Raw genomic sequence first — 26,153 nt, forward strand, 5'->3', positions numbered from 1 at the left:
CAGTGGTGAAAAGAGAAGAGAGTGGAAGGGTACTGGAGAGACTTCTTACTTGATACTGAAGGTAAATGAATGATTCACTGTAACGATTGTGCTGAGTATTGAGATTTCATTTAAGCTACTCTGACTTTTGCCGACATAATCCTGCTTATCAGCTGTTAATTATTGTTTGACTGTACAATTTTACAGATGGTGTGTTTGAGATCACAATGGAACAAATCCTGGTGTTTGCCTCTGGAGCCGACAGAGTGCCAGCTCTTGGTTTTTCCCCTCACCCAACGCTGACTTTCATTCACGAGACAGGGCGGAAGTACCCTGAAGCCAACACCTGCCTTGTAAATTTGAGACTGCCTATCCATGACAATTATGTACAGTTCACCAAGTTCATGTGTGAGGGCATTATTCAAGCTCCCACTTTTGGTCTGGCTTAAAGTCACTGACATGATTTAATGATGGCTGTTTTTGTTCATTAATTGAATATGATTTGAACCTGTTTCTTTCTGATAGTATTTGATGTGTATGCTATTACAAGTAACTAAAGAGTCACTATAGTAGGACATCAAGTAGTTTTCAAGCTTTAGCTGGTGGGCACATGGACCTGCTATTGTTTCTGGAACTCTCCTAATTAGAAATTTAGATTATGTCTACTTTATAGGTCTGTAGTTGATGACCTAACACAATGTTAAAGATCTCTCAATTAAAAAAGCTGTATTTACATGTGTTACAGAATTTGAGCAGTGCTGTTTGAAACTGTATCCCCTATAATTAACTGCTGCACAGATCAAAGTATGGAAAACTTGTGTTTTTAGGGAAATATGCTTTTATCCCAATGTTTATAAAAATGTCCTTTTGAGTAGCACAGTTTGTGCTACTATGCTTGAGTCTGCCTGACACAGCTCTAATAAAAAAAAAAAAAAAAAATTTGGCCAGTAGGTGGCGGTGTGTCAAGTTGCTGTGAGTTAAAATTGCAATGCAACAGGCTTCCGTAGGGTCTGGAAAAACAATACATGCGAGCGGGATACAAGGAACGAAGGTCATGGCTCTTTCAACTTTTCTAGATCATTGTAAAGCTACATATGCAGAAAGTTCCAGACTTTTCCTCATGGATAATGTTTCCAGTGATGTCCTGCGACCAGTACTTAATAAGGTAATACTACTTTACGTTAGACTCCAAGAATAAATTCATGCTATTAGCAAGCTAACACAGGTTGTTTGACCTGGTATTGTCGCAAATTCTGAATATTCTCCATGCGGCTGAGCACATGTTTAATGGTCAAAAAGTCGTTAATCACGAATTACATTTGTACATTATTGCATGTTGCAGAAAAATAACATTAAATGTGTAGCAACAGACTGAGCCAGTGTGTCTTCATTCTGCACCCGCTACAATTACAGTAAATCCTACGAAATTGCCTGCCAGCAAAATTATTCCCTAACTGGGCCAACCCCCTTTATTAAAAAGACATGTTACTACGTGCTTTATCATAAGGTTATGCTTTTTAGGCAAAATAACCCTACTGATGTTTTTAATTAAGGATTTGCGGCGCATATGTAGAGGTGAGTTTTTGTGACTGGTCAGTGGCCTAGCTTCGGCCGGTCCGAACTGATCGCTTGCATGTATTGTCCTCCGTGTCAATGGTCAACAGGTCATGACCACAAAACTTTAGTGAAATTAACATGACAAGGACAGCTGGCTTGTAGAAAGTTAGTAACGGCAGTAGTAGTTCTGGTAGTAATAACAGGGAGGAACTGCAGCAAAATAGTCCAAATGATCCAGGGCTTTATAACAATTGTTCAAGATGTTTATTGGTAGTTTTAATCTGCATGTTATCTGCACCCACTGCAAGATCGCTAGCACCCAATCCCGGTCAGTTTACAGCTGACACAAATCGGTGATAAATGTGCAAACCAGCCATGTAGAGATGTGAGGCACTTGTACAACCTATAGGTGCTTGCAATGAGAGAGTTTGAGGTTATACTCAGTCATGCTCCATGCAGTTGTGTTCAAGTGGACATAAAGATTCTAAAATGCCATATTTTTTAGTTGGATGGGAATGCAACATTTAATGTAATTAAGATTACTTTTTCAGAAATGTCCCATTTTGTTAATTCCTTAGACTGGAGACCCTTGAGAGGAGCATCAGATGGGCAAGAGGGAGGATTCTCCCATTGGATGATGCAGATGAACTCCTTCCATTAGTGACTGGTTTTATTCAACTAGTGCAAACAGCTTTGTCAACTCAAGATGAAGGTATTTTCTTTGATTCATACAGTTGACTATCTCTCTTGTCAGTCACACTATGTACAGGTAAATGCAGTTCAAAGTGCTTTGCAAGGAATAATTCACACACAAGACAGAGAACTGTAATGCACAAGACGAATAAATGAAAATGAAATATCTTAGCAGCATACTTGAAAAGGAAAAAAATGCATACATTCCAGGATTATTACAAACATCTAGTTAGATCTTATTTTAAAGAAGTAAGTTTTGAGGTTGGGGTGGACAGGATAGTTGTAATGTCTGCTAGAGATTACATCATGCATTATGTCAGATAATTGCTTATTAAAGTATTTCTGATTCTGATGTCAAGGCTTTCAAGTTTCGAGACACTTAAATGTGAACTTGTTTTCAACATGCTTAACTGATGTTCAGGAGGTAGGTTTGACTAATATAAATGAGTGTCAAAGTGCCTGTGATTTTACAGGAGTGCAGAGAGGTGTATTAAACTGCGACTCTGCTTCTTGATCCCAACTCTGGGTTATCAGGATTTAAGACCGCCTACAAACTCGGCCAGGTTCTTAGATATGAGAGCGGCTCCATCCAAAGTGGGATGAATACCATCTCTCCTAATAAGACCAGGTTTTCCCCAGAAAGACTGCCAATTATCCATTTAAGTTAAGCAGTCTCTTGTAACGTGTGTGAGACCCACAGGTAGTACTTAATCTCAAACTGATAGAAATCCTGCCACTGTCACTAGAATTGCCAGACACCAACCTCTACTGCATCCCTGACCATAACCATCTCTAATGATTAAATTCTTGAAATTATGAATTCTGAGGTCTAGATTAATATTTTATCTTAATTTCATCTGTTTAACCAGTTTAAACTATTCCCTATTAACACATTAACTGGAACACCTGCCATTACGTCTGTGATATTCCTGGAGCCAGACTATCCGTAGGAGATATTAGTATTCATTCAAGCTAAATATTCTTCATATAACATAAAGATAATCTAAAAATTGCATAGTGTTGCTTAAATGCATTATATTTCATACGACTAAAAAAATTCATATCCATGCACCTCCACAAATCCACCTGTATGAGTGTAATAAAATATAGGCCTTATCAGGAGAGCACTATCAATCCTGTCTGCTGTTGGTTTAAATTAGCCTTTAGAAGACATGGACTGTCTCAGTGTGATCTTCGGGATACTGGCTGACATGCATGCATATTAGTTAATATCTATCTTCTCATTAAATCTCTTTTTGCAACATTAGGTACCTCTGGATATCAAGCCCCGTTGGTCCGGACAGGTGATTTTGGACGATCCAGCTACCTAATCACAGAAGAACACCTGAGATTCCTGCTTTCATGTGGATTTGTAATTGCAAAAATTGCTGAAATCCTGGATGTATCAGTCAGTACAGTTAAACGGAGATTGAGGTATGAATGACAATTGCAAGGTATACAAACAGTATATTTTCCGCTGATTGCAGGGCTAATTTTTAAATGTTTAAATATTGTGTTCTTTGTCAGTTTATTCACTTGCGGTGCTTGACGGTAAATTATTTTTCCCAAAAAAGCGCATGCTCCTAAATTGAAAAATGAGAGAGAGAGAGAGAGGAGTGCGTCTTCCTCTGAGATACACACGTACGTGTTTTAGTTACAAAGACAACAAATTCAATAAAAAATGTAGCAAAGTTAATGGGAACTACTGAATAGTGTTGCACACATGCTCCTAAATACATTTTACAAATAGGCCACTCCCACACTTAAATAACCTTCCTCTTCCTGGATTTCCTCCTTACTTACACATGGCTTTCTCAGCCCAAACAGCACTGCCATCTTCAACCAAACCCAGGCTCCATACATGCGAGCTCCAGGCAGAAGCAATGCTGATACTAGCTTTCCTGTCACATTCACCATACTCTATTTCACACACTACATAGCATAACTACAATATAAGCTAAAGTTAAAGGAGCTAACTGGACTTACAGGATCAGCAGGCACACTCACCTTGCCGCATGGCCTCAAACAAAATGGATTCCAATAGGCTAAGTCAGGCCTCTGCCATATCTAAGAGATTGTAGGTAATGTTCAGTTTGGCCGGGGAGGCCTGGGGCTTGGCTCAGGCAAACTGGTATGGAATACAGCAGGCCTCAAAGATAAAAGAAAGCTGGTTGTAGAACAGATACGCAGACAGGAAGAGATAGTAAGGGGTGCAAAGGTAGTGGCCCAGGCTAAACAGGGACAGTGGTTGAATTGGGAAAGTGTAGAGAAGAGGAAGCTTAGTTGGAGGGACCTGTGGAGTATGGAGGAGAATCGTATTAGATTCCTGGTAGGGGCTACATACGATGTCTTACCAACCCCCCAGAACCTAAAACTGTGGGTAAATGAGGACCCATCATGCCCATTGTGTTCACGTACCGCAACTTTAAAGCATATTTTGTCAGGCTGTAAAGTTAGCTTGTCACAAGGCCGATATACATGGCGACATAATCAGGTGTTGAAATGTTTAGCTGCAGGCATCGAAGGGAAACGAAGACAGGTGAATTCAGAAGGTGTTAAGGATAGGAGCTTAGTAATTCAGTTTGTCTGTGAGGGAGAGAAATACGGAACGGATAAGTTAGTGAGGAGGCAAGGGTGTGGCTGCCTAGAAGGTGCTTGTGATTGGGAAATGCAAGTAGATTTAGGGGGAAAGCTTGTTGTTCCTCAGGAAATAGTCTGTACCAGGCAGAGGCCTGACTTAGTGTTGTGGTCAGTGAGTCAACGGATAGTTTATTTCATTGAGCTGACAGTTCTTTGGGAAGACTCAGTGGAAGAAGCCTATGAAAGAAAAAAGCTTAGATATGCAGACTTAGGAGCAGAAGCTGAGCAGCGAGGATGGAAGACTAGGATTTGTCCAGTGGAAGTGGGGTGTAGGGAATTCATAGCAAGATCAGCTGTCTCACTCCTGGGGGAACTCGGAGTGCGGGGACAGAGTTTGAGGAAGACAGTGAGGGAAATGTCAGATGAAGCAATTAAATGCAGCCAGTTTATCTATTACAGAAGAAATAATGTCAGCTGGGGGCCAGCAGGGGGAACTACTAAGCAGGGCACATAACTCCTTGAGATCAGGTGGAGAGATCCACTTCCTGTCAGGAGAAATCCAGGAAGAGGAAGTATTTAAGTGTGGGAGTGGCCTATTGGAATCCATTTTGTTTGAGGCCATGTGGCAAGGTGAGTGTGCCTGCTGATCCTGTAAGTCCAGTTAGCTCCTTTAACTTTAGCTTATATTGTAGTTATGCTATGTAGTGTGTGAAATAGAGTATGGTGAATGTGACAGGAAAGCTAGTATCAGCATTGCTTCTGCCTGGAGCTCGCATAAACGGAGCCTGGGTTTGGTTGAAGGTGGCAGTGCTGTTTGGGCTGAGATCACTGTTTAGCCTCCTGGAGGTGTCATTGTTGTGAGGGCTCGTCTTGGGGAGGTAGACTGTACAGCCTAACCCGGCGGGGGAGTGTGATAGCCTAACAAGGCTTCCTTCCCTGGGTCTACCTCCTCTGTGGTAGTATAGGTAAGGTAAAGGAGGTTGTTCGGTCAGTGTGGGGAGTATTAGGGGAGTGTCTCTGGGACGCCAGAGATCACTGTCTAGCCTCCTGGAGGTGTCGTGGGACCAACTAGACAAAACACCGGTGAAAGGAGGTTCCCACCCGATGACCCCAAAGACATGTTAGTTATCACTGCTCACTGGTCTGTATAGTTAAGCCTTGCCATAATAGCTTATCGTAGGGCTTAGGAGGTTATTCACTGAGTGCTGATCCTTTTTTTTTTTTTTTTTTAGAGCACAAACTTCTTGTGTTTATTTGAATACAGTACACTGTTGAGCCCTGACTTGATTTTTTTTTTTTAAATTTTACCATAAACTCAGTGAAATTAGTAGAAACCCGCTCATTTCAAGCTGGTATTTGGCATCTGAAGGTCAAAGTAAACTGGAATAAGCAAAAGTTAAATTACGTAATGTTATGTATACAGGTAAGACATTCCATTTATGTGAGTTGGGTCATTCTGAGAATTAAAACCAATGGCCATATTCTTTACATTCAAAACCAATAGTTTGGCTTAGTTTATTGTTGAGGAAAGAAACTGTCTTGAGGATAACTCATTTAACTAAATTTTAAAGGTGTAATTTATTACTAGAGTTGCTATTATTATTATTATTATTGCTGTTACCTGTATCAGAAGTTGTGTTTTTGTAACATGATCACTTTCAGGGAAATGCAGATACACTTGGACTGAAATGTGTTCTTCTTCTCTCCTAGGTTGTTCAACTTGTCCTATTTAATGAGGTATGCACGCCTATCTGATGCAGAACTTGATGAAGTGGTCCGGCAGTTGGTTGGAGAAAATGAAGAGATAGGCGCTAATGCTGTTCGGGCCAGACTATCTTCTATGGGTGTTCGAGTGCAGAGAAGGGCAGTGAGAGAGAGTTTGATTCGAGTGAATCCAGCTGGAGCCGCACACAGAGCATTGTCTCACCGACTGCACCAGAGAACCTACAGTGTTGCAGGTCCCAACTCGCTGTGGCACATTGATGGGAACCACAAGCTCATCAGGTAGGCTGATGATAAATTCATTTCAGTGAGACTAAACACTCAACCAACTGGATAATTTACAGGGTTCTACAGTGCAAGCTTTTCACTCACTTTTGTGAGTGAATATGCTGCATGCAAATGTAAAAAAAAATTGGCTGTACTGGTGTGAGTGACTTATGGATCCGATTAACTATGATGACATCAGAATAAACAAGCACAGATCCTGCACAGATGTATGTTGTTATGACACAAGTTAATATTCAGTTTTTTTGTAAAGTGTTTTCCCAGTCTATTGAACTGTAAACAGATTTTATAAATTCAGGTGTACTCTGTTATGTAACTTGTAATTATGAGAAGATGTTTGCTGTGTCTGTTTTGTATTATATTACTGATTCATTGACATTACAGTACATAGAAAATTGCACTTTGACTGCACCCCTACATTTTTGGCAGGAGTAAGCATAGAACCCTGAAGTTATTAATGTTATCCTAACACAGAATACAAATAATAGCTTTTTGTTTAATTTTTAAGTGGAGGATGGTGATCCATGGTGGAATCTGTGGCTTCAGCAGACTGGTTGTGTTTTTGCAGGCTTCAGACAATAACAGAAGTAGCACAGTGTTTGATCAGTTTGTTCAGGCCACTGCTAGGTATGGGGTACCGTCTCGAATAAGGTGTGACTACAGGGGTGAAAACAATGCTGTTTGCTTGTTCATGAACATTTACCGTGGATCAGAAAGGGAAAGTGCCATACGGGGCAGAAGTGTCCATAACCAGCAGATTGAGAGGCTTTGGGGAGATCTTTGGCGGGGTATGACTAATGTGTACCACCAGCTTTTCTCCTTCCTTGAAAATGATGGAATCATTGACTGTACGAATGAGCTGCACTTGTGGGCACTGCATTATGTTTACCTGCCACGGATTAACCGGGACCTGGAGGTTTTCAGGGAACAATGGAACAACCATGGCTTGCGCACTGTTGGCCACCGCACACCATGCCAGATATTTGTCCAAGGATGTCTTCAGAGGCAAACACAACCACTCACAGCCATGGCTGAGATTTTTGGATCCGACACTGCTCAAGAAGGTGCAGTTGCTGCTCTTCCTGCTCTGAATTGGCAAGACGTAGTAACAGTCCCTGCTAACCAATTCAGTCCAAGCCATGCACAGATGCAACAACTCCAGGGTGTAGACACTCTGGCAGGACCTATTGGTAGTCTGGCTACAGATACACTCCAAAGTGTAATTGACATTTTGGAACAGTAATTTCCCGTCCATGTCACGGTCACGACCGTAAACCTGCTACATATAGCTGATAGACTCCTTTCCCATTGCCAGTTGCTCAAAGAGTAAAGTTCCATGTTTTCCAAATACAGATATTCATTGAGTACCATTGCAGTTACTATTTCCATAAAAAAAATGTTAATGTTTTTATTGATATTAAATTAACGTTTGATGAATGGTGTTAAAGCTAGAATGCCCACTATAGTGGAGCAAAATGACGCAATTTTATCCTGATAAAGATAATTTATAATTTAATAACTAATGTTGGTAATAACTAATAAAGTTCTAAAACTGCAACCCAAATGTTTTATTTTTATAAGCTACACAATAAAGGAAGACAATGGCAAAGAACTAAGAGATTTCTTATCATGTTAAATAGAGGGTGGAAACCCCCCCAGGCTTACATAAATGGTTTAACCCAACAGCTCAGGAGCCGATGGGGACTCAAGACTCTCACCCGTTTCAAACTGGACAAGTGGCCAAAGGGCTCACAATCACGTGAAATTAACGCGTCGTTAACACGTTAACGACACGTTAACGACGCGTTAATTTCACGTGACAACATGTAGACAACACGTTAACAACACGTTAACAACGCGTGAAAAACTGACACGTTGTTTACGTGTTGTCTACGTGTTGTTTACGTGTTGGAATTCACGTGTTAGTGACCTCGTTGGCGTTCCATATTCGCGCGAGTAGCGGGGAAGCCGGCTGTGCTAACCGGAGCTAAGCTAGTGCTAACGTTCATAGTACAACCATTCTGCAAACTAATTAAACACACATATTTACAGAACTTACCAAGTAGACCAGTCTCCTCGGCAACTTTCACCAAAGCCTGCTCCTTTTTGTTGCGGTCTCTGCAGAGTAGACACGTAGTATCATATAGCTCCGGGTAGCCGCACACCGCAATAATAAGTTTCTCCTTCATCTCGGCATCAACAACTGGACATCGGGGGGTCAAGACGTCACTGACGACCATGGCAAGATAACCACCATCGCTGCTTTGTTGTTTACCTCCTCTGGAAGTCCCAGATGCGTCGGAGGGCCAAACGCCGTCGTTTTTGGGTTCACCCTATCCTGCAGAAGCGCATCCAGCTCGGCGAGTTTCACCACCTCCTCCAGGAACTCCGTCTGGATGATAGCCGCTTTCAGCAGTACTTCAGGCTGACTGGGGCCCAGTTTGAGGACCGGTTGGCGAGGGCTGGTGCCAGGATCTCCCGGCAGGACACCAACTACAGCCGCTCTATTTCAGCTGCGGAGCGCCTGTCCATCTGTCTCCGGTTTGTAGCAGTTTATTGTTGTTGACACACGCCAGTGACGTCAGGAGAATCTCAACGCTGATTGGCTTTCGCGGCACAGCGTCACGCGAATTCGCCTCAAAAGTTCAATATTTTCAACTCGAGCGATGAGGCGTTGGACGCGAATTTCGCGTCTATCGCGCCGCGCTGAACGCCTCTATCGCGTCCATCGCGTTGCGCTAGACGCGTCCATCGCGCCGCCCGGCGCGAATTCGCGTCTAATCGCGTCTTTGCATTGACTTTGTATGTAATCTTGACGCGCGAATTTGCGAATTTGCGAATTCGCGTTTGGTGTGAACGCAGCTTAAGAAAAATCTTAGAATTCCTCGAATTCTAAGATTTTTCTTAGAATTTTCCCTTGGTAAGATAAAAGTTATTCACAAAGCAACTTAGGCCTTAAGAGAGCTCCTAAGGTGAAAAACTGTTAAGAGGAGGGAGGAGGACTTTTAAGAAGCCTAAGAGTGTCTTAAATAGAGAAGATGGTGGAAAGACAGAGAGGAAGAGGAGATATTCTCCGTATATTGAACGACAGTGATTTAATAAGATGCTACCGGCTTGATCGTGCAGGGATAATGTTTGTGGTTGACCTCATCAGGGATGAGCTTACTTTTCCCACCCAAGGTAGTAACGCAATAACGCCCACTTTGCAGCATGTACCAGCGCTTCTCACACTAATCGCTTGTGCATAAAAGGAGAGGGAACGATGCATTGATTTGTCGGGCAATGCGCTCCCAAGTCTGCCTCTTCCCTTGTGCCATGATCCGGGGACCGAATTTCCCTCTTAAAACTCCGTTGTTCTCCTCCACGAGCTGTGCCAACAGCAGGCACTGCTCTTCTGTCCAATTCGGCTTTCTCGTTCTTTTTTTCTCCATTTCGTTTGTTGTTTTGGTCATTCTGCCAAATCAAACGCTTTTTACAAGGAGGCCAGCAATCACAGTAATTGCTGACAGCTGAGTCTGTGTCCACCATTAATATCAAATGGATTAAGTAGTAAAATTACCAGCATGGCGAGTAAACATAACGATAAGCAAATCAATATAATAATCGGCATGTGAATGACTAAGTTCAAACATTTTGAAGCTGTGTAACAATTAATTTAATTTTGCTGAGTTTCATCATCATGACATAAAATTATTTTCACAATTACACATTTCTTAATACAGTCTAAGTTCTATGATCGGTTGATTTCACTGTCCATTCATTACTAGGAGCGCATTTGTTTTTGTTTTGTTTTTTTTTCTTTTTTCCTTTTTGTAACAACCAATCACAGCTTTTAGTCATACCTAGCAATGGGGTCTACCACACCTCCTCACTAAGATAAAAGTTTCTGTCCCCTCCTTGCTCAAAGTTGCTCTCAGAAACTTCCTGAATCACTCTTAAGCTAAGATTCCTTGCTAGGAATTTTTAGGCTAAGTCAGGAGCGCTCTGAGAGAACTCTGAGAATCTTTGTGAATACAGGCCCTGATCTTTGAAATGTTCCTTTATTGATAGAAGCATTACTGGACAATATTTATATGTTTAAATATCTCACAGAGGTTCCTGGCTGCTGCTTTGACATTTATGGACAAGACACCAAGATGGTTCCCCTAGCAATGGGGTCTACCACACCTCCTCACTAAGATAAAAGTTTCTGTCCCCTCCTTGCTCACAGTTGCTCTCAGAAACTTCCTGAATCACTCTTAAGCTAAGATTCCTTGCTAGGAATTTTTAGGCTAAGTCAGGAGTGCTCTGAGAGAACTCTGAGAATCTTTGTGAATACGGGCCCTGATCTTTGAGATGTTCCTTTATTGATAGAAGCATTACTCGACAATATTTATATGTTTAAATATCTCACAGAGGTTCCTGGCTGCTGCTTTGACATTTATGGACAAGACACCAAGATGGTTCTGTAGAATAGGGATGGACTTTGGTGGACAAAAGAGAATTAATTGTTTGTTTTTGTTTTGAACCAACAGGAAATAAAGAATCATTTAACTGGACCACATGTTAAATTAAGGGGTTTTGATGGGAAATTAACAACAAGAGAAAATATAAAAATAAGCCCTGCATTTAAGGCATGTAGAAAAGAAACATGTTTGTAGGAACTTGAATTTGATGTAACTGAGCCAAACTCCCCCCTCAAAAAGCCTCCTCTCTCCAGCACTCTGTGAATTGCATATTAGATCTACAGGAGAAGAAATATCTGAAAGCAATACAGAATGATTAAGAGTCTCAGCCAACTGCATCATACTCCATAATATTATTTTTTTAAGAGTTTTCCTTTACATAAATCAAGACATTTCTGCTAGTATGACATGCAGAGAACTTTACCAGAATGCAGGAAATGAAGATTTTGAGGCTCAAAATTTCATGGGGGAGGACCCCAGACCCCCCAACTTGATATGTGTCCCCTGCAATGTTCAAATGAAATGACGCCCTTGTCTGCATCACTGTATGGGTACTGAAATGAATTAAAAAATATGTAAGTAAGTAAAAGATATGCTACTCTATGTATTTTTTAATTTCTTAATTGTAAAAGGATTGCCCTTTTTTGCATAAGCACCTGCCCCAGAAAATGTCTGTGCAAGGCACTGTTCAAGACCATTGTGGATCTAATTGACATCAAATGTTTGCTGAGACAAATATAAGGCTGTCAAGGTGGTGGAAAACAGATTGGGACTCACTGGCTGGAGGAATCTAAGGCAAAGGATAAAGACTCCGCACACAAGGAGAGAATAACAAGGTATGTGGACTTAGCTATAATGTTTTGGCTTGACACATCGTTAGTGATAAGATCCAATATGGAAGCAAAGCTGGGTGTCTCATCATTTTTGAAAAGTCTCTGTTTCCACCCGTCCAGCCTAAAACACAACCCTGGAGTTTTCAAATTAAAACCAGGTCAGCTCTGTTTTTAAAGATCTCTATTTTAATGTTCTAAAATGGTGGTGTTATGTGGAAACTAGGCATGGATGTAGCAATAATTAGATATTTTAAATCAAAAACATATTAGTGTGGATGTAGTCTGAGTAGAAGTACCTTTTAAAGATGCAGTGTCCTTACTCTCAACAGAGATCTCTGTCTTGTCCTTGTCCTCAGTGTTGGCCTCGTCTACTTCTTCCTTCACTGTGGTCAGCTCAGGCTCACTCTTATACAGCCGGTAGTCTGGAGCTTGCTGTAAGGAAGAGATTGCTCAGGGTCAGAATACACACCATGTGGCAGCAGTCCACACACACACACACACACACACACACACACACAGGCCCAAGTGGTGTTATTATCACAATACACTAGGGCTGCTCCCTGAAAATTGGAGATTCAAACCATCAGAACCACCGCTACTCTTTCGCACAGGGAGCTGCGGACACACAAGCGGCACAGTGGACGCTGCACCGTAAGGCTCTGAGATAACATCATGAATTACAGCTCACAGATACTTAGTACAACATGGTCGGCTTTTGTTTGATGTGTGCGTGCAGCTTGTTTACTACAATAAACGATTGCCGTTTTCACACTTAACGTCCCACTGAGCCCCGTTCAAACTTTAAAACCTTTTATGGAAAAATTACAAAAAGTTGCCTATTTAAACGGCCAAATCTGATTTGACTGGCACAATGCTGAGGTGGGTACAGCCCTAAATTACACTCTTAGTTTTAAAAGGAATTTTGAGAATTAAGTTATATTTCACCATCTATTTACAAAATATTATGAATTTCTCTCTTTACATTGAATCTTTAGAGCAGCAAAAAGTGCCATTGCAATAGTCAAGGCATTAAAGAGAGTTCTCAGGTGCTATAAAAAGGCTTTCTGAATGTGCATACTAGAAGTAAAAGGAAAAACACACTTAAAAAAATTGTAAACCCACCCAATAAAACATTACCCTCATAACAATGAAATTCCACACATAAATCCACATTTAGACCACAATGGGCTTGACACACTGACAGCTGGATGGTAAATGGATTGCAGGGGTAAAAAGAAAAACAACAATACATTAAAATCAAATACATATATCCAAAATGGTGCTTGCTTAGGAATGAGTCTCTTCAGTGTGATTTAGGCTTAAGGGTGGAGTTGAGGTGTGACAGTGATGACCGAGAATATAAAAATGTTTGGAAGCACACATGGTTGCCAGCCTTCGGTGAACCAAAGATGTAGATGGATGGAGTAGACATGGGTGGGGGGGGACATGAAGGTTTTCAGTGGTTCTTACGCTGTGTACTCCGTTCCTGGAGCTGGCCTTGCGATCCTCAGTGCGGTGGGAGTGGGGGGGCTGGCGGCCGCCAGGATGTGCGTGGTGGGGGGGCACGTGAGGGGGGTGCTCTGATGAGTCGTAGTACTGGGGAAGGGGCGGGCGCGGGGGCATGCTGTCACCCTCCTTGAGAGGACTGAGTGGCAGCAGCGTCACTGCCTGTTAACAGTTAACACAGCTGGTCTCATTCTAAGGTAATCACATGGTATTACTGGACTGTACCTACTGATGGATATGGGTTGGGATCAGTAGTTTTTCTCACTGAACTTAGCTGCCTATTGCTACTGGAAATTAGGCTGATTAGAGAGTGAACTAAAACAGTTAAGTTTGAGGCTGTGACACCAAAACAATGGGCTGAAAGATGCTGGGACACTTTAGCCCCATTTCCACCAAACAGTTTTGGTATGGTACCTTTGGAATCAAAAGTAACCCTTCAGACATGGTACATAGACCCTAGGTCTGTTTAGCTTTTCCACCACAAGCAGTACTCTTAAATGTGGGTGGAGTTGTTGTCACTCACTGCTCCGTCCAGCACTCGCTGTACTTCCTCATCACCAATGACACAGAATAAAAACCTCACAGTGTCATTTGGTTCACATCACTGTGATAGAATGACTATGTTAAGCAAGTTTAGATTCATTTCATGGCACACTGATGACTGAACCAAATCCAGTGTTTGACTAATCAACACATTCTCACTCCGACCTTGTCACATATCAATGTTTGGTCATTTTTCGTAATCGACCACTTCGGAGTGAAACCGGGTTGGCCTGGTAAAAGGAAAATTAATCTAAACACTTCTGATGTTCCTCGTAAAATAGTCTGCAATGGTGAAAAGAAAGAATAATAATTAAAAAAACACAACTAGTATTTAACTGGATAAAAACAAAACAAAAAACAGATTTTGGGAGAATGATCCAATGCTGAGAACACATGATGAAAAATCTTTATGATGTTGGGAAAAATGCATATACCATTACATCCCTGTTGCTACCAAAATCACAGTCATTCTGTCTTACAAAAGTACTATTGAGGCATTTAATTGGGGCCAGAGGCTAAGCAATGCGGCTGAGAATAAGTGTGGTGTTATGTGGAATGTGCTGTGTGGGCAAGGGCACTGCCTTACCTCATTCTTCTGTAGACTGGAGAGCGGTTTGGAACCAGTTAAACCTGATGAATATGGGAATATAGAGAGAAGAGGAATAAGACATTTTCCATAACATGACATCTGAAAAGGCATTTGTAGTTAAGTACAAACTGTAAATCATATCAGACAAATATGAAATGACTCTGAGAGTGTGACTTCAACATGTGTTATTGGTGACTCTCACTGCTGTCTATGCTCCGCTGTGGTTTATTTTTGGCCAGAGCCTCCATCACGTCCTGAATCCTCCACAACTCCTTCTGGATCTGGATGTGCCGCTGGCTTGGAGGCTCTGTCTAAGGACATACACACATACACACACATACATACATAGGTGAATGCCATTAAAACCTTGATCACCTTGGAGATGTGTGTGTGTGTGTGTGCGTGCGTTTTACCTGTGGGCTGCCCAGGGCCTCCAGCTGCTCCAGCAAGTTAGACTTGGCTAGAGTGACATCTGCACCCAACCTGTCGTACTCCCTCCAGGAACGCTCCAACTCCTGAAAACCAGGACATCAGCTGACAGGAGGTTCACTGGACTCTGTGTGTGTGCCTACATGTGTGTGTATGTGTGCTTTAACGTCTGTGTCCCACAAGGAATTCTTTCCACCTCGCTCTTTATGGCTACCTTGCTCCTGGTCTCTTGCATTTATCCCACTTACATCTTGTGAAAAAAACTGAATTTACCACCTGACTGTTGTAGTTGCAGTTGACAGTTTACATCCATGATTGTCCAGACTCATATGTAGCCATGACAGCTGACAATGCTTCAAATATGGATGTTGCTACAAGAAGCTACAAATTCTAAAACATGCATGCTTCACATACATGTTCAACCTGGCAGCACAGAAAATCTATACAATCAGCATAGTTTCAAGGTGGACACCCAAGATTAGTGTCACCAATTCAGTATCTGACTAAATGCCTCCCCCTCTGTTTCTGAGGTATGATGCTGAGTAATGGCCGGAAAAGTGTTTCTGCAGAACAATATGATGACACAGTGAAGCTGACCTTTGACCTCTTGAATATAAAACATCAGCACTTCATCATTTTATCTTATTAGACATTTGTATGAAATTTTGTCATAATCAGCATATGGATTCTTGAGTTATGGCCAATAACATGTTTTGCGAGGTCAACGGAACCTTTGCATTTGACCACCAAAATTTAATCAGCTCATCTCAGCTCATCTCAGCTATAGTCCAAGTGAATGTCTGTACTAAAATTGAGGGAAAACCCTCACGGTGTTCCTGAAAATGAGACAGGTGCTAGGTCACCATGACCTTGAACTCTGACCAGTTCAAATCAATCAAATCAGTATATCCTTGAGTCCAAGTGAACATTTGTGCCAAATTTAAGAAAATACCCTCAAGGTGTTCTTGAGATATCACACTTATAAGTATGAGATGGGTGCAAGATTACAATGGTTAGAAGGTTACAAAACACTATAATGACAGTTAAATAAAATACAGTAATAATACTGTAAAACAAACATTTACAGTAACTTACTAGCATCCAGCTGCCGGTAAGTTACTGAAAAATTTATAGCAACCATCTTACAGTGTTTGAACCTCTGAGGTAATTGACCCTAGGTTAGGGTTACGTTTTCTGCACACTGGGCACATTGTATATTGAATGAAATGTGCTTTATAAAAAATGTATTTGTTTGCTTTGTAGGGCTGTGATCACACAGAAAGCATTTTAGCAGCTGGAGGTGGCTTTTTGTAATCGTTTTTAATGAGAATGAAGCTCTTTGTAACTGTTTTTAAAGAGAATGAAGCTTTTTGCTTGCTGTTTCTGTGCCGGAGTGCTCTGAACTCCTTTGAGTTGAAAAAATTTCAACTCAGAGCTGAAAGCACCCAACGCCATTTCTTTTTTTCATCATCTTTTTTCCCATTGTCCATTCAGATGATTTGAGAGGCAGGCCTTCTGTGGTGGTCATGACAACACGTTTACAGTCTGTAAACAACGGGGGAGAAACTGGTGGTGCTCAGTCATTGGATACCCAGATCTATATGGCCTGGTGATAGACAGCAGCTTGTTAAACTGCCCTCAAATCATCCTAAACTATGCCTGGAAATGGCCATCATGGAGGTGAAGCTCCTGGACCAACTGGTGGTTCTCCCCGTGATCCTCCGTCTTGTTCAGGGTCTCATGTACCCACACATATGGCAAGCCGTTTTAACATTTAATCACTAAGTCTGACTATCCGGAATTACCATTATAGATATCTATAACGTCATTTTGACTAGTAGTAATGTCATTGTGACTAGTATGAATTTTAATTTAAGATATCTGTAAAGTCATTCTGACTAGTCAAAACTGAATTACAGATATCTGTAACGTCATTTTGACTAGTCAAAACTGAATTACAGATATCTATAACGTCATTCTGACTAGTCAAAACTGAATTACAGATATCTATAATGTCATTCTGACTAGTCAAAACTACAGTTACAGATATCTGTAATTCAGTTTTGACTAGTAAGATTCAAACTATTTTTGCCATTCATGTGTATGGGGTTTGTTATTATAGATATCTACAATTACATTATGACTATCTATAATTCCAGTTTGAGATATCTACAACGTCATTTTGACTAGTCATAATTCAGTTACAGATATCTACAACGTCATTTTGACTAGTCATAATTCAGTTGAGGATATCTATAACGTCATTTTGACTAGTCATAATTCAGTTACAGATATCTACAATGTCATTCTGACTATCTGAAACTCAATTCAAGATATCTAGAGAGGACCATGTAGATATCTTCAATTGATGATAATTAAAGATATCTTGAACTTGAATTATGACTAGTCAAAATTAAATTGTAGATCTCAAACTGGAATTACAGATATCCACAATTCAGTTGCAGATATCCACAATAAGAATTGCAGATATCCGCAACTACATTGGAGATATCTATAATGACAAACCCCATACACATGAATGGCAAAAATAGTTTGAATCTTACTAGTCAAAACTGAATTACAGATATCTGTAATTAGAGTTTTGACTAGTCAAAATCTAATTACAGATATCTTGAATAAGATTTTTGACTAGGCAAAATTATGTTGCAGATATCACTAATGAATATCCAGTCTAGCGATTAAATGTTAAAAGGGCTTGCCATACACACAGATCTGTTTCTCTGTGCCCAACAAGCTATTTGCTAACAGCCTCTCACCCTCAACCAGAGCTACAGCAAGTACCGTATGCCTGTCCATTTCAGCAACTAGATACTAATTACTGTAAAATAAATATATAAACAAACGGTGGATTGATTACAGGGGAAGGTTAGGGTAAGGAGGTGATGGGGTAGTTGCCTGGCAACAATAAAAAGGTGCAGTAACCTTTTTTCTTTTTTTTACTAGTGGCATTCAATTAAAAAAAAAAACAGTGCGTGCATGTAGACAAAATGCTGTCTACATGATCGGGACCTTAGTGCTAAACATATCACCTTAACAGCCATTATGACACTGATATCACACTGATATTGCATGATAATAATTATGTGAACTGAGAGCATTTTCTTTTTTTTTTTTGCACAAGGTCAGTGACAAAAATTACCTCTTTTTGCCAAAATGGCACCTTTCAATAAGCTCACTACTGATGAAAATGGAATGTGTGCCTAAAACTAGGACCAGATAGGACTAATGTCCTACTCCAAATAACTTGATACATGCAGGCCCAGCTGTTTGTTGGTCTGCATTTGTATTTGAAAAACCTATTCATGTTTATCAAGTTTTAGACCAAATGCTCCAAGAAATGGACTTGACTGCCAGTCTGGAGGTGTCTTTGTGGTTTTTCTTTAATAAACCTCTTGTTCTTCAGTGATGAGTGTGTGTAAGTGTGTGTTGGGGTGTGCTCACAGTGTTGACTCTGGACAGCTCTCTGCAGGTGCTGAGCAGGCCATTCTGCAGCACATCTCTCTGCTGGATGAGGCTCTGGGTAGCTGCAGCATTGGAGCTGCTCTGTTCACTTAGCTCCTGACTGGCAGACAGCAGGGCCGTCTCAAGAGTGTGCTGCCAAACAAAACACACACGCACGCACGCACGCACGCACGCACGCACGCACACAAAACAACTTAATGCTTGTATGAGTCTATACAAAGACACAAAAATGAATACACACACTGGGAGCTGTACCTTCTCTCTGTGAAGCTGCTGCAGTTTCTCCTCCTGCATCCTCACTGCTTTGTCCTGTTCACACAGTCTGCTCAGCTTGGTCTGTCACAAACACACAAACATTAACCACACTCTCTTTGAATCTTCTCCTTTTCACTGAAAGCTGGGCTTGTCTTACGTCTATGTCAGCCTCCTCATTGTGCTGGATGAAGGAGCTGTCTTTGTAGTCTTCTGGACTGATCTGAAACAAGAAGGCACAGTCAGAGATGGACAGCAGAGGGCGACAACAACACATCTGTCAGGATGGAGATCTAGGAACTCCAGCCACGAAGAGTTCTCCTCCAAAATGCAACTTTATGCAGTTTGGGGGAAAGGAATGACCTGACAACTCATCGTTTCACTTTATTTTTCACAATGCACAGAGGATAAAGTCTGTTAAATTGTACATTAACGCAAGGATATGACTTATCTGATATTCTCCTAAAAAATACTAGAATTTGATGTCATGTGATTGAAGCTATGTTTTATAAGACTTAAAGCAACTTTCCCCAAATGCTACAGATTTTAAAGAAAAACTCTTCTTGTTGTTCCTGGCTGCAATTCACTCCATAGGCAGGCAGTAAGGGGATGAAGGGATGAGTGCTCTGTGCGTATTCACTAATCCTGTTTAATTTCCCTTAAAGCTGTTTACCCAGGTGTTACTGGGAAAATTGTGGCTTAATATTGTAATGTAGAGAAAGACAGAGGGAGGTGTAGCCTCAGAGGACAGACACGCATTAATGATCATAAAATTAAGCCCCAAACTATTATATGTTTGGGGCTTATGATCTGGTGCATATATATATATATATATATATATATGTATATATATATATATATATATATATATATATATATGCTTCCTTAATACTCATTATGACCACAAAATTGTCAAAGGACCATACGTGTCACATTTTTTTGAAATCAATTCCTCCAGGATTTTTTGCTTTTTTGTTTTTATTAAAATGTTTTTAATTAATTTAGATAATTTAATCAAGTATTAACCCTTTACACGCCAGTTTACATCATATATCACTACTTTACATTTGTTAAAAAAAAAGAAACATATTGAAACATTTTCAACTTACTAATTGGTAATGAGATTATTCTATTATTATCATCCCAGTTTTAAATTAATTTAAATTGGTATTTAAATATATGCACCAAATTATAGTTTTGCCTCCTCTGCTTTTACTGTTTCAATCTGAATTACTATCTAAAATCTCATTAAACACTAATTTGACAAAAATATAATAATGATTTGATTAAATTATAAAAAAAGATTGATAAGTTCATCTAGGCCTACATATTAAGCTTCTGAAGAAGGGCCTCTCAGGCCACATAAAGACTGCCCTGTGATTGGTTGAGGATATTGGGGCCCCTGCAGGACAAAAGACTTTGCAGACACTATTCAGGACATTAAGGACTCCTCTGCATGTTGGGGGAAAAAGGTGATAATGTGTTATTTTATTACTCCAATAAATAACACTAGAATCAATCAATCCAAGTTATGAAGCAGTAAAGGACCTTACAAGCATGTACTTTTGATGACTCAAATTTCAGTCATATTTTATTTGATGTTTAATTTTGTGGTTTTTGTGGTTTGAGATGTAAATACAGTTTTATCTTGCCTCTCAATGAAACTGGGTATAATTTCAGGGTTAGTGTGTTAGTAACCAAGAAACTTAGGCCACATTTCTAACTCAAGACACAAGACCAATTTAATTATACTGTTTCTTTTGCTAGTTTGATACTGTATTATTGTCTGTTAACAAATTGTTGTTCTTAATATTTTCTCCCTTTGGGAGTTGGAAATAAGGCTGATTAGAGAGTGAACTAAAACAGTTTCAGGCTGTAACACCAAAACAATGGGCTGAAAGATGCTGAGACACTTTAGCCCCATTGTAATTTTCTGAACCTACCAGACTGTTCTAGCTGTTCTCTTATTTGTCTTTACCTACTTAATCATTATATCCACATTACTGATGATTATCAAATCTCATTGTGTAAATATTTCGTGAAAACACTAATAGTCGATCCTACAATATTGTCACAATGTCAATATCAAGATATTTGGCACAAATATTGTGATACTTGATTTTTTAAATTTGGCCCAGCCCTAATTTCTGTGCGTATGGGAATAATTTCACCATTTAAAAAGACTATTTCAATTGATCGTAGTTGCTTTTCATATTAAGAGAGATATTAAAAGATAATTATTGTGGTATTCAGCATTTTTTGCAAATTCTTTGCAATTTTTTCTTGTTTTTTAGTGTTTAAGTGATATGATTAATCCTTACTTCTTGCAATGGTAACATTTCAGTAATGTCCGCATAATTTTCATATACAGATTAAAGTGATAGTTCAGGTTTTTGGACATGAAGTTGTGTGAAACGCTGACCATCTGTAGCTCTGCTGTGACGGTGTCACTACTCTCAACGAGCCTCCTGCTCTGAGAAATCGCCCGTAGCTTACCGGAGAAAAAGTAGTTCTGAAGATGTACGGGGGACACGTAACCAAAAGGTTTTAAGCTACAAAAAAGTATGCATGTGTTTTGATAGACTATTTCAATAATTTTAAAACATCCCCGCATTACGTCAGACCTTGCTATCAATTGGGACTATTTTCTGGCCAGTATCACTCCGCCGTGCAGGCCCGCAAGACAGCACGGCAACAGAAATCAATAAGACAGTTCATCACCACGCCGTGCAGGTGCGCAGGATAGCAACGGCTAACGAAAACTTCATCGGCTGTTTCCAACAGAGAACCAGTAGGCTATTATTAGTGAGGAAGAAGATGTACTAGCCCTATATATACCTACTACTACAGCGCAAACACCGGCTCAGGCTCACGACACACCCTCGTCAGCTGCTGTAGGTAAACAGAGGAATACCAAAATGGTGCTAACAGCTGTGGGACTAAAAACATTGCCGGCTCCCAATTCCATCGGTTTCCTGTTACAGATGTAACCCGTAGGCAACTTTGGCTTGTGTCAACTGGGATGAACATCGCCACCAAGCCGGCGAGGGTGAAGCAACTGCGCGTATGTCAGGCTCACTTCAGCTGCCCACAGATCCCGACGGACAGAGAAAACGCAATTTCCGCACTGCTGTGCCCAAAGAGAGATATATTACATAGTACCAGTCTTTATAACGATGTCTGTAACTGATTGTCTGTAAAACAAAATGTTTGATTGAACTAATAGCCTGTTGTGTTGTGGAGAGTACATTATACACGGCCTCGTTTTACCGTCGGCATTTAGTTTATTATATTAGGCTAAAGTGCAACACATACCGCCGCCGTACGCCGCGCGTCAAAACGCCCGCCTCCATTATATGCTATGAACCAACCCACACTGGCGCCAGCCGACGCGCCGCGCCGCTCTGCTTCAGCCCACTGCTCTATTTCCAGCGCGGCCGGCGCTCATGGCGGCGCTACGAGAAAAGCCTTTTATGTACGTCTTGTCTCGTAGGATCAACTCCGGTTGTTTCAAATTTTTAATAAGACGACTTTGATAAGAAACTCACCCGTGAAATTCAAGTTGTTGTTGCCTCTTCTTCTTCTGTTACTAGCAGTTAGCAACCGTTGGCAACTAGTGTAGGTACAGCCACCTAGCGGGCTGGGGTGGGAAATACATGTTGACGGTGCTGCTGCCAGCGTGTGTTGGGGGGCGGCCCTTGACGGCCACAGCGCCGCGCCGGCGGCGGTGTGTGTTGCACTTAACTGCTAAATCCGTGTAATCAATCACATAGAAATGTGAATTCATATGTGATTACCACCAGTCTCTCCTTTGTTCTGGTGGTGAGTTAGCCAAAGTTGCCTACGGGTTACATCTGTAACAGGAAACCGATGGAATTGGGAGCTGGCAATGTTTTTATTCCCACAGCTGGGGAAATCACAAGTTCGCACCATTTTGGTATTCCTCTGTTTACCTACAGCAGCTGACGAGGGTGTGTCGTGTGCCTGAGCCGGTGTTTGCACTGTAGTAGTAGGTATATATAGGGCTAGTACATCTCACTAATAATAGCCTACTGGTTCTCTGTTGGAAACAGCCGATGAAGTTTTCGTTAGCCTTTGCTATCCTGTGCACCTGCATGGCATGGTGATGAACTGTCTTATTCATTTCTGTTGCCGAGCTGTTTTGCGGGCCTGCACGGCAGAGTGATACTGGCCAGAAAATAGTCCCAATTGATAGCAAGGTCTGACGTAATGCGGGGATGTTTTAAAAATATTGAAATAGTCTAACAAAACACATGCATACTTTTTTGTAGCTTAAAACCTTTTGGTTACGTGTCCCCCGTACATCTTCAGAACTACTTTTTCTCCGGTAAGCTACGGGCGATTTCTCAGAGCAGGAGGCTCGTTGAGAGTAGTGACACCATCACATCAGAGCTACAGATGGTCAGCGTTTCACACAACTTCATGTCCAAAAACCTGAACTATCACTTTAAGGGATTAAGAAAAATGATGGTTAACACAATTATCTATCTGCTGCAGAAGACAGACCATTGCTGAGATTATTGCAGGATCTTTCAGTGCATTTTTATGAAAAAAAAAAAAAGACTGGAAAACTTGCAACACTGGAGGAGAATAACCTATTTATCTCTCTGTGTAAACTGAGAGCCTGTTTACACCTGGTATTAACATGTGGCTTGGGTGATCTGATCACAAGTGGACAGCACTAAATACAGGTTTGATTGACCACAAAGACGAATTGTAATCCCATCGTGAAACCACTTGCCAAGGTGGTGGGCATTAGACCACATACTGTTTGTAGTGTAAATGATAATGCATCCCCGACAAGGACAACACCATAACTGCAGGACGTGGTAGTTGTTTTGGTGAGACCATTCAGTTATGCTCTATAAGTTGCCCATTTTATGACAAGTTGGATGAAGTGTCACTTGACCATCCATCATTTTGCCCTATAGAAGGGGATGTAACAGCCATATCTCCAGCTGCACTGATACAATTGCTAACATGACTAGCAAGCATGCTAACAAGCAGCTAGTGAGAGTGTGGATGTATTAACTACACAAGGCCTTTTGAGCTACTGGCTTAAGTGGCGTAGTCTGTAATGAACTTTAAATACTAGTATTATTGCCCCACCGTTGTATGCCTCCACGTACCAGTCAAGATTCGCATACGGTTTACATTCATGTCTGTAAAAACATGGATTCTTCACACACATCTTCCCTCAACAGCACATAAGATCTGTACAATCAGTACAGTTTCAAGGTGGACACCTAAGATGAGTGTCACCAATTTAGTATTTGACCAAATGTTTCCCTTTCTGTTCCTGACATATGATGTTGAATAATGCCCAGAGAAGTCTTTTACTCAGAACATTATGATGTCACAGTGAAGTTGACCTTTGACATTTTGGAGATGATATGCCATCACTTCATTATTTTATCCTATCAGACATTTGTGTGAAGTTTTGTCATAATTAGCATATGAATTCTTGAGTCATGGTCAAAAACATATTTTGTGAGGTCACACTGACCGTGACCTTTTCCCACTGAAATCCTATTAGTTCATTGTTGAGTCCAAGTAAACATTTGTGCCAAATTTGAAGAAATTTCCTTGAGTGGTTCTTGAGGTCTTGTGTTCACAAGGATGAAACCTGAAAACGTAATGCCTCCAGCCACAGCTAATGCTGGCGTGGAGGTATAACGAGAGGACAAAAACGACGAATGACAATGTGTCTCGGCATCAATTTGGGTTCGAATCACAGAAACACGTTAACACCAGGTATAAACAGGCTCTCAGTGTCAGGTCTCCATAGCTACAGTATGCACTGTATGTGAAATGCAAACACAGAGACACTGTAAGAAACCAAAGGGGTTCTACCACAACAGAGTGTGTTCATTCAATGCACCTCCACTCAAATATGTTTTTTTTTACGCAGCAGTGTTATATAACAGAACAGCTCTTACATAGCATGAGCATAAATACACCAGGGCAACTGATAAGCCCTTCTGCAATTCTGTCCCTAAAGAAAAGAGAAAGAAAGGCTCTTGGCTCGGAAAGATGCTGATAGATGAGGGCAGGCAGAGGCAGATTGTTAGTGGCCTGGAGTAAAGTGATAAAATCCTCTGACAATTCCCTCGAGTGAATTTTACAGAGCACATTACTTTGTTCTGTTCCAGGAAATACAGCTGAGACAATGGGATGAACCCACATAGAGAAAATCCAGAGGCTGCATTAAGATAGGACCTTCAAAAAACACTATTGGAAGACTATTTACACTGGAATTCACAAATAAATATCTGACAGAGGCCTTATTACAGGAGTTCAAACTCTTTTCTATTTATATGCAGAAATGACAAAAGAGGTTTATTGAAGAAGTGGTTACAATTTTTAGTTTTACTTTTCAGGGCACATTTTTAAATATCATCTATTATACTCATTTTTTCATAGTCATTTTCAAATGGCAGTAGTAAGTGCATCGCAGTTGGACCTGTATGATCCTGACTTACAGATTTGCAGTTGATATATATTGGTTTGCAACGTGAACCAGTAATGATACTGGAGCAAACTAACCTATTGCAAATGATGCTGCAAAGCACAGAGCACAGTTGAAAAGAATCACATTGTTAATCTGGAGAACATTTCAAATTGCTGCTATATGTTTTCACACTGGATGCATACCAAGCATACCTCATAAAAACTGGAGGAAGTACATTGTGAATATACTGTCACAGAGGACCTTAAAAGCTTTGGCTCAATGAATAATCTTTTAAAGCTATAGCTCGACATTTTGAGAAATATGCTTATTCACTTCTTTCCATGAGTGAGATGAGAAGATCTATCTCGTGGTTGGATGATGTTATGCATTGATCAGTTGGATTGCCAGAATTTGGCTGAAGTTGTTAAGGTAAAAAGGCATAAAATATGTCAATCACATGTTGTCATAATGGTCATATTGTCGCCAATTGCTCCTTTCAGTTCATTGTGCTAACTTTACCTTTAAAAAAGACATGATTCTGACGTTCACACGTGTGTCCTGTTGCAGCATGCTAGTTTTGTGTTTTTAATCTTAAAACCTGTCCAGATTCACTCTCACCCTCAGAAGGAAAGTTAATGGGCTCTAGTTTCCTGGTGCAGCGCAGGGTGGCGAACCCCGCACAGAGCTAGTTTCGAGCAGCACAACCCGAGGTGCGCTCAGTTTGGTAGTTTGGCAGACCGAGGTGCGCTGAGATAGGTGTGGCGGCGCAGCAGGGGGAGGTGTCG

General features: G+C 40.8%; 2 protein-coding genes across 17 annotated transcripts in view; one reads left to right on the top strand and one right to left on the bottom strand.

Annotated features, from left to right (window-relative positions):
• The window catches only part of LOC117245778 (pleckstrin homology domain-containing family A member 5-like), a 623,723-nt gene that overhangs the window by 52,740 nt on the left and 544,830 nt on the right, over positions 1-26,153 (bottom strand). For 11 of the 16 annotated variants that reach the window (XM_078165309.1, XM_078165311.1, XM_078165310.1 and 8 more), the window contains 8 exons: positions 19,057-19,119; positions 18,900-18,980; positions 18,624-18,776; positions 15,146-15,247; positions 14,935-15,043; positions 14,730-14,773; positions 13,565-13,762; positions 12,391-12,526 (listed from right to left, as the gene is read on the bottom strand). In XM_078165309.1, coding sequence (XP_078021435.1) covers positions 12,391-12,526; positions 13,565-13,762; positions 14,730-14,773; positions 14,935-15,043; positions 15,146-15,247; positions 18,624-18,776; positions 18,900-18,980; positions 19,057-19,119 — 886 coding nt within the window. Of the gene's footprint in view, positions 1-12,390; positions 12,527-13,564; positions 13,763-14,729; positions 14,774-14,934; positions 15,044-15,145; positions 15,248-18,623; positions 18,777-18,899; positions 18,981-19,056; positions 19,120-26,153 lie in introns of those variants that run through there. The other 5 variants (XM_078165321.1, XM_078165312.1, XR_013490411.1 and 2 more) reach the window with 3 other exon arrangements.
• LOC144461816 (uncharacterized) lies at positions 6,650-8,059 on the top strand. The gene is made up of 2 exons (XM_078165487.1): positions 6,650-6,813; positions 7,291-8,059. The coding sequence occupies exons 1-2, from the start codon at positions 6,650-6,652 to the stop codon at positions 8,057-8,059; spliced, it is 933 nt and encodes a 310-aa protein (XP_078021613.1).

Source organism: Epinephelus lanceolatus, chromosome 23 (genome assembly GCF_041903045.1).
Source record: "Epinephelus lanceolatus isolate andai-2023 chromosome 23, ASM4190304v1, whole genome shotgun sequence".
NCBI classification, from domain to species: Eukaryota; Metazoa; Chordata; class Actinopteri; order Perciformes; family Serranidae; genus Epinephelus; species Epinephelus lanceolatus.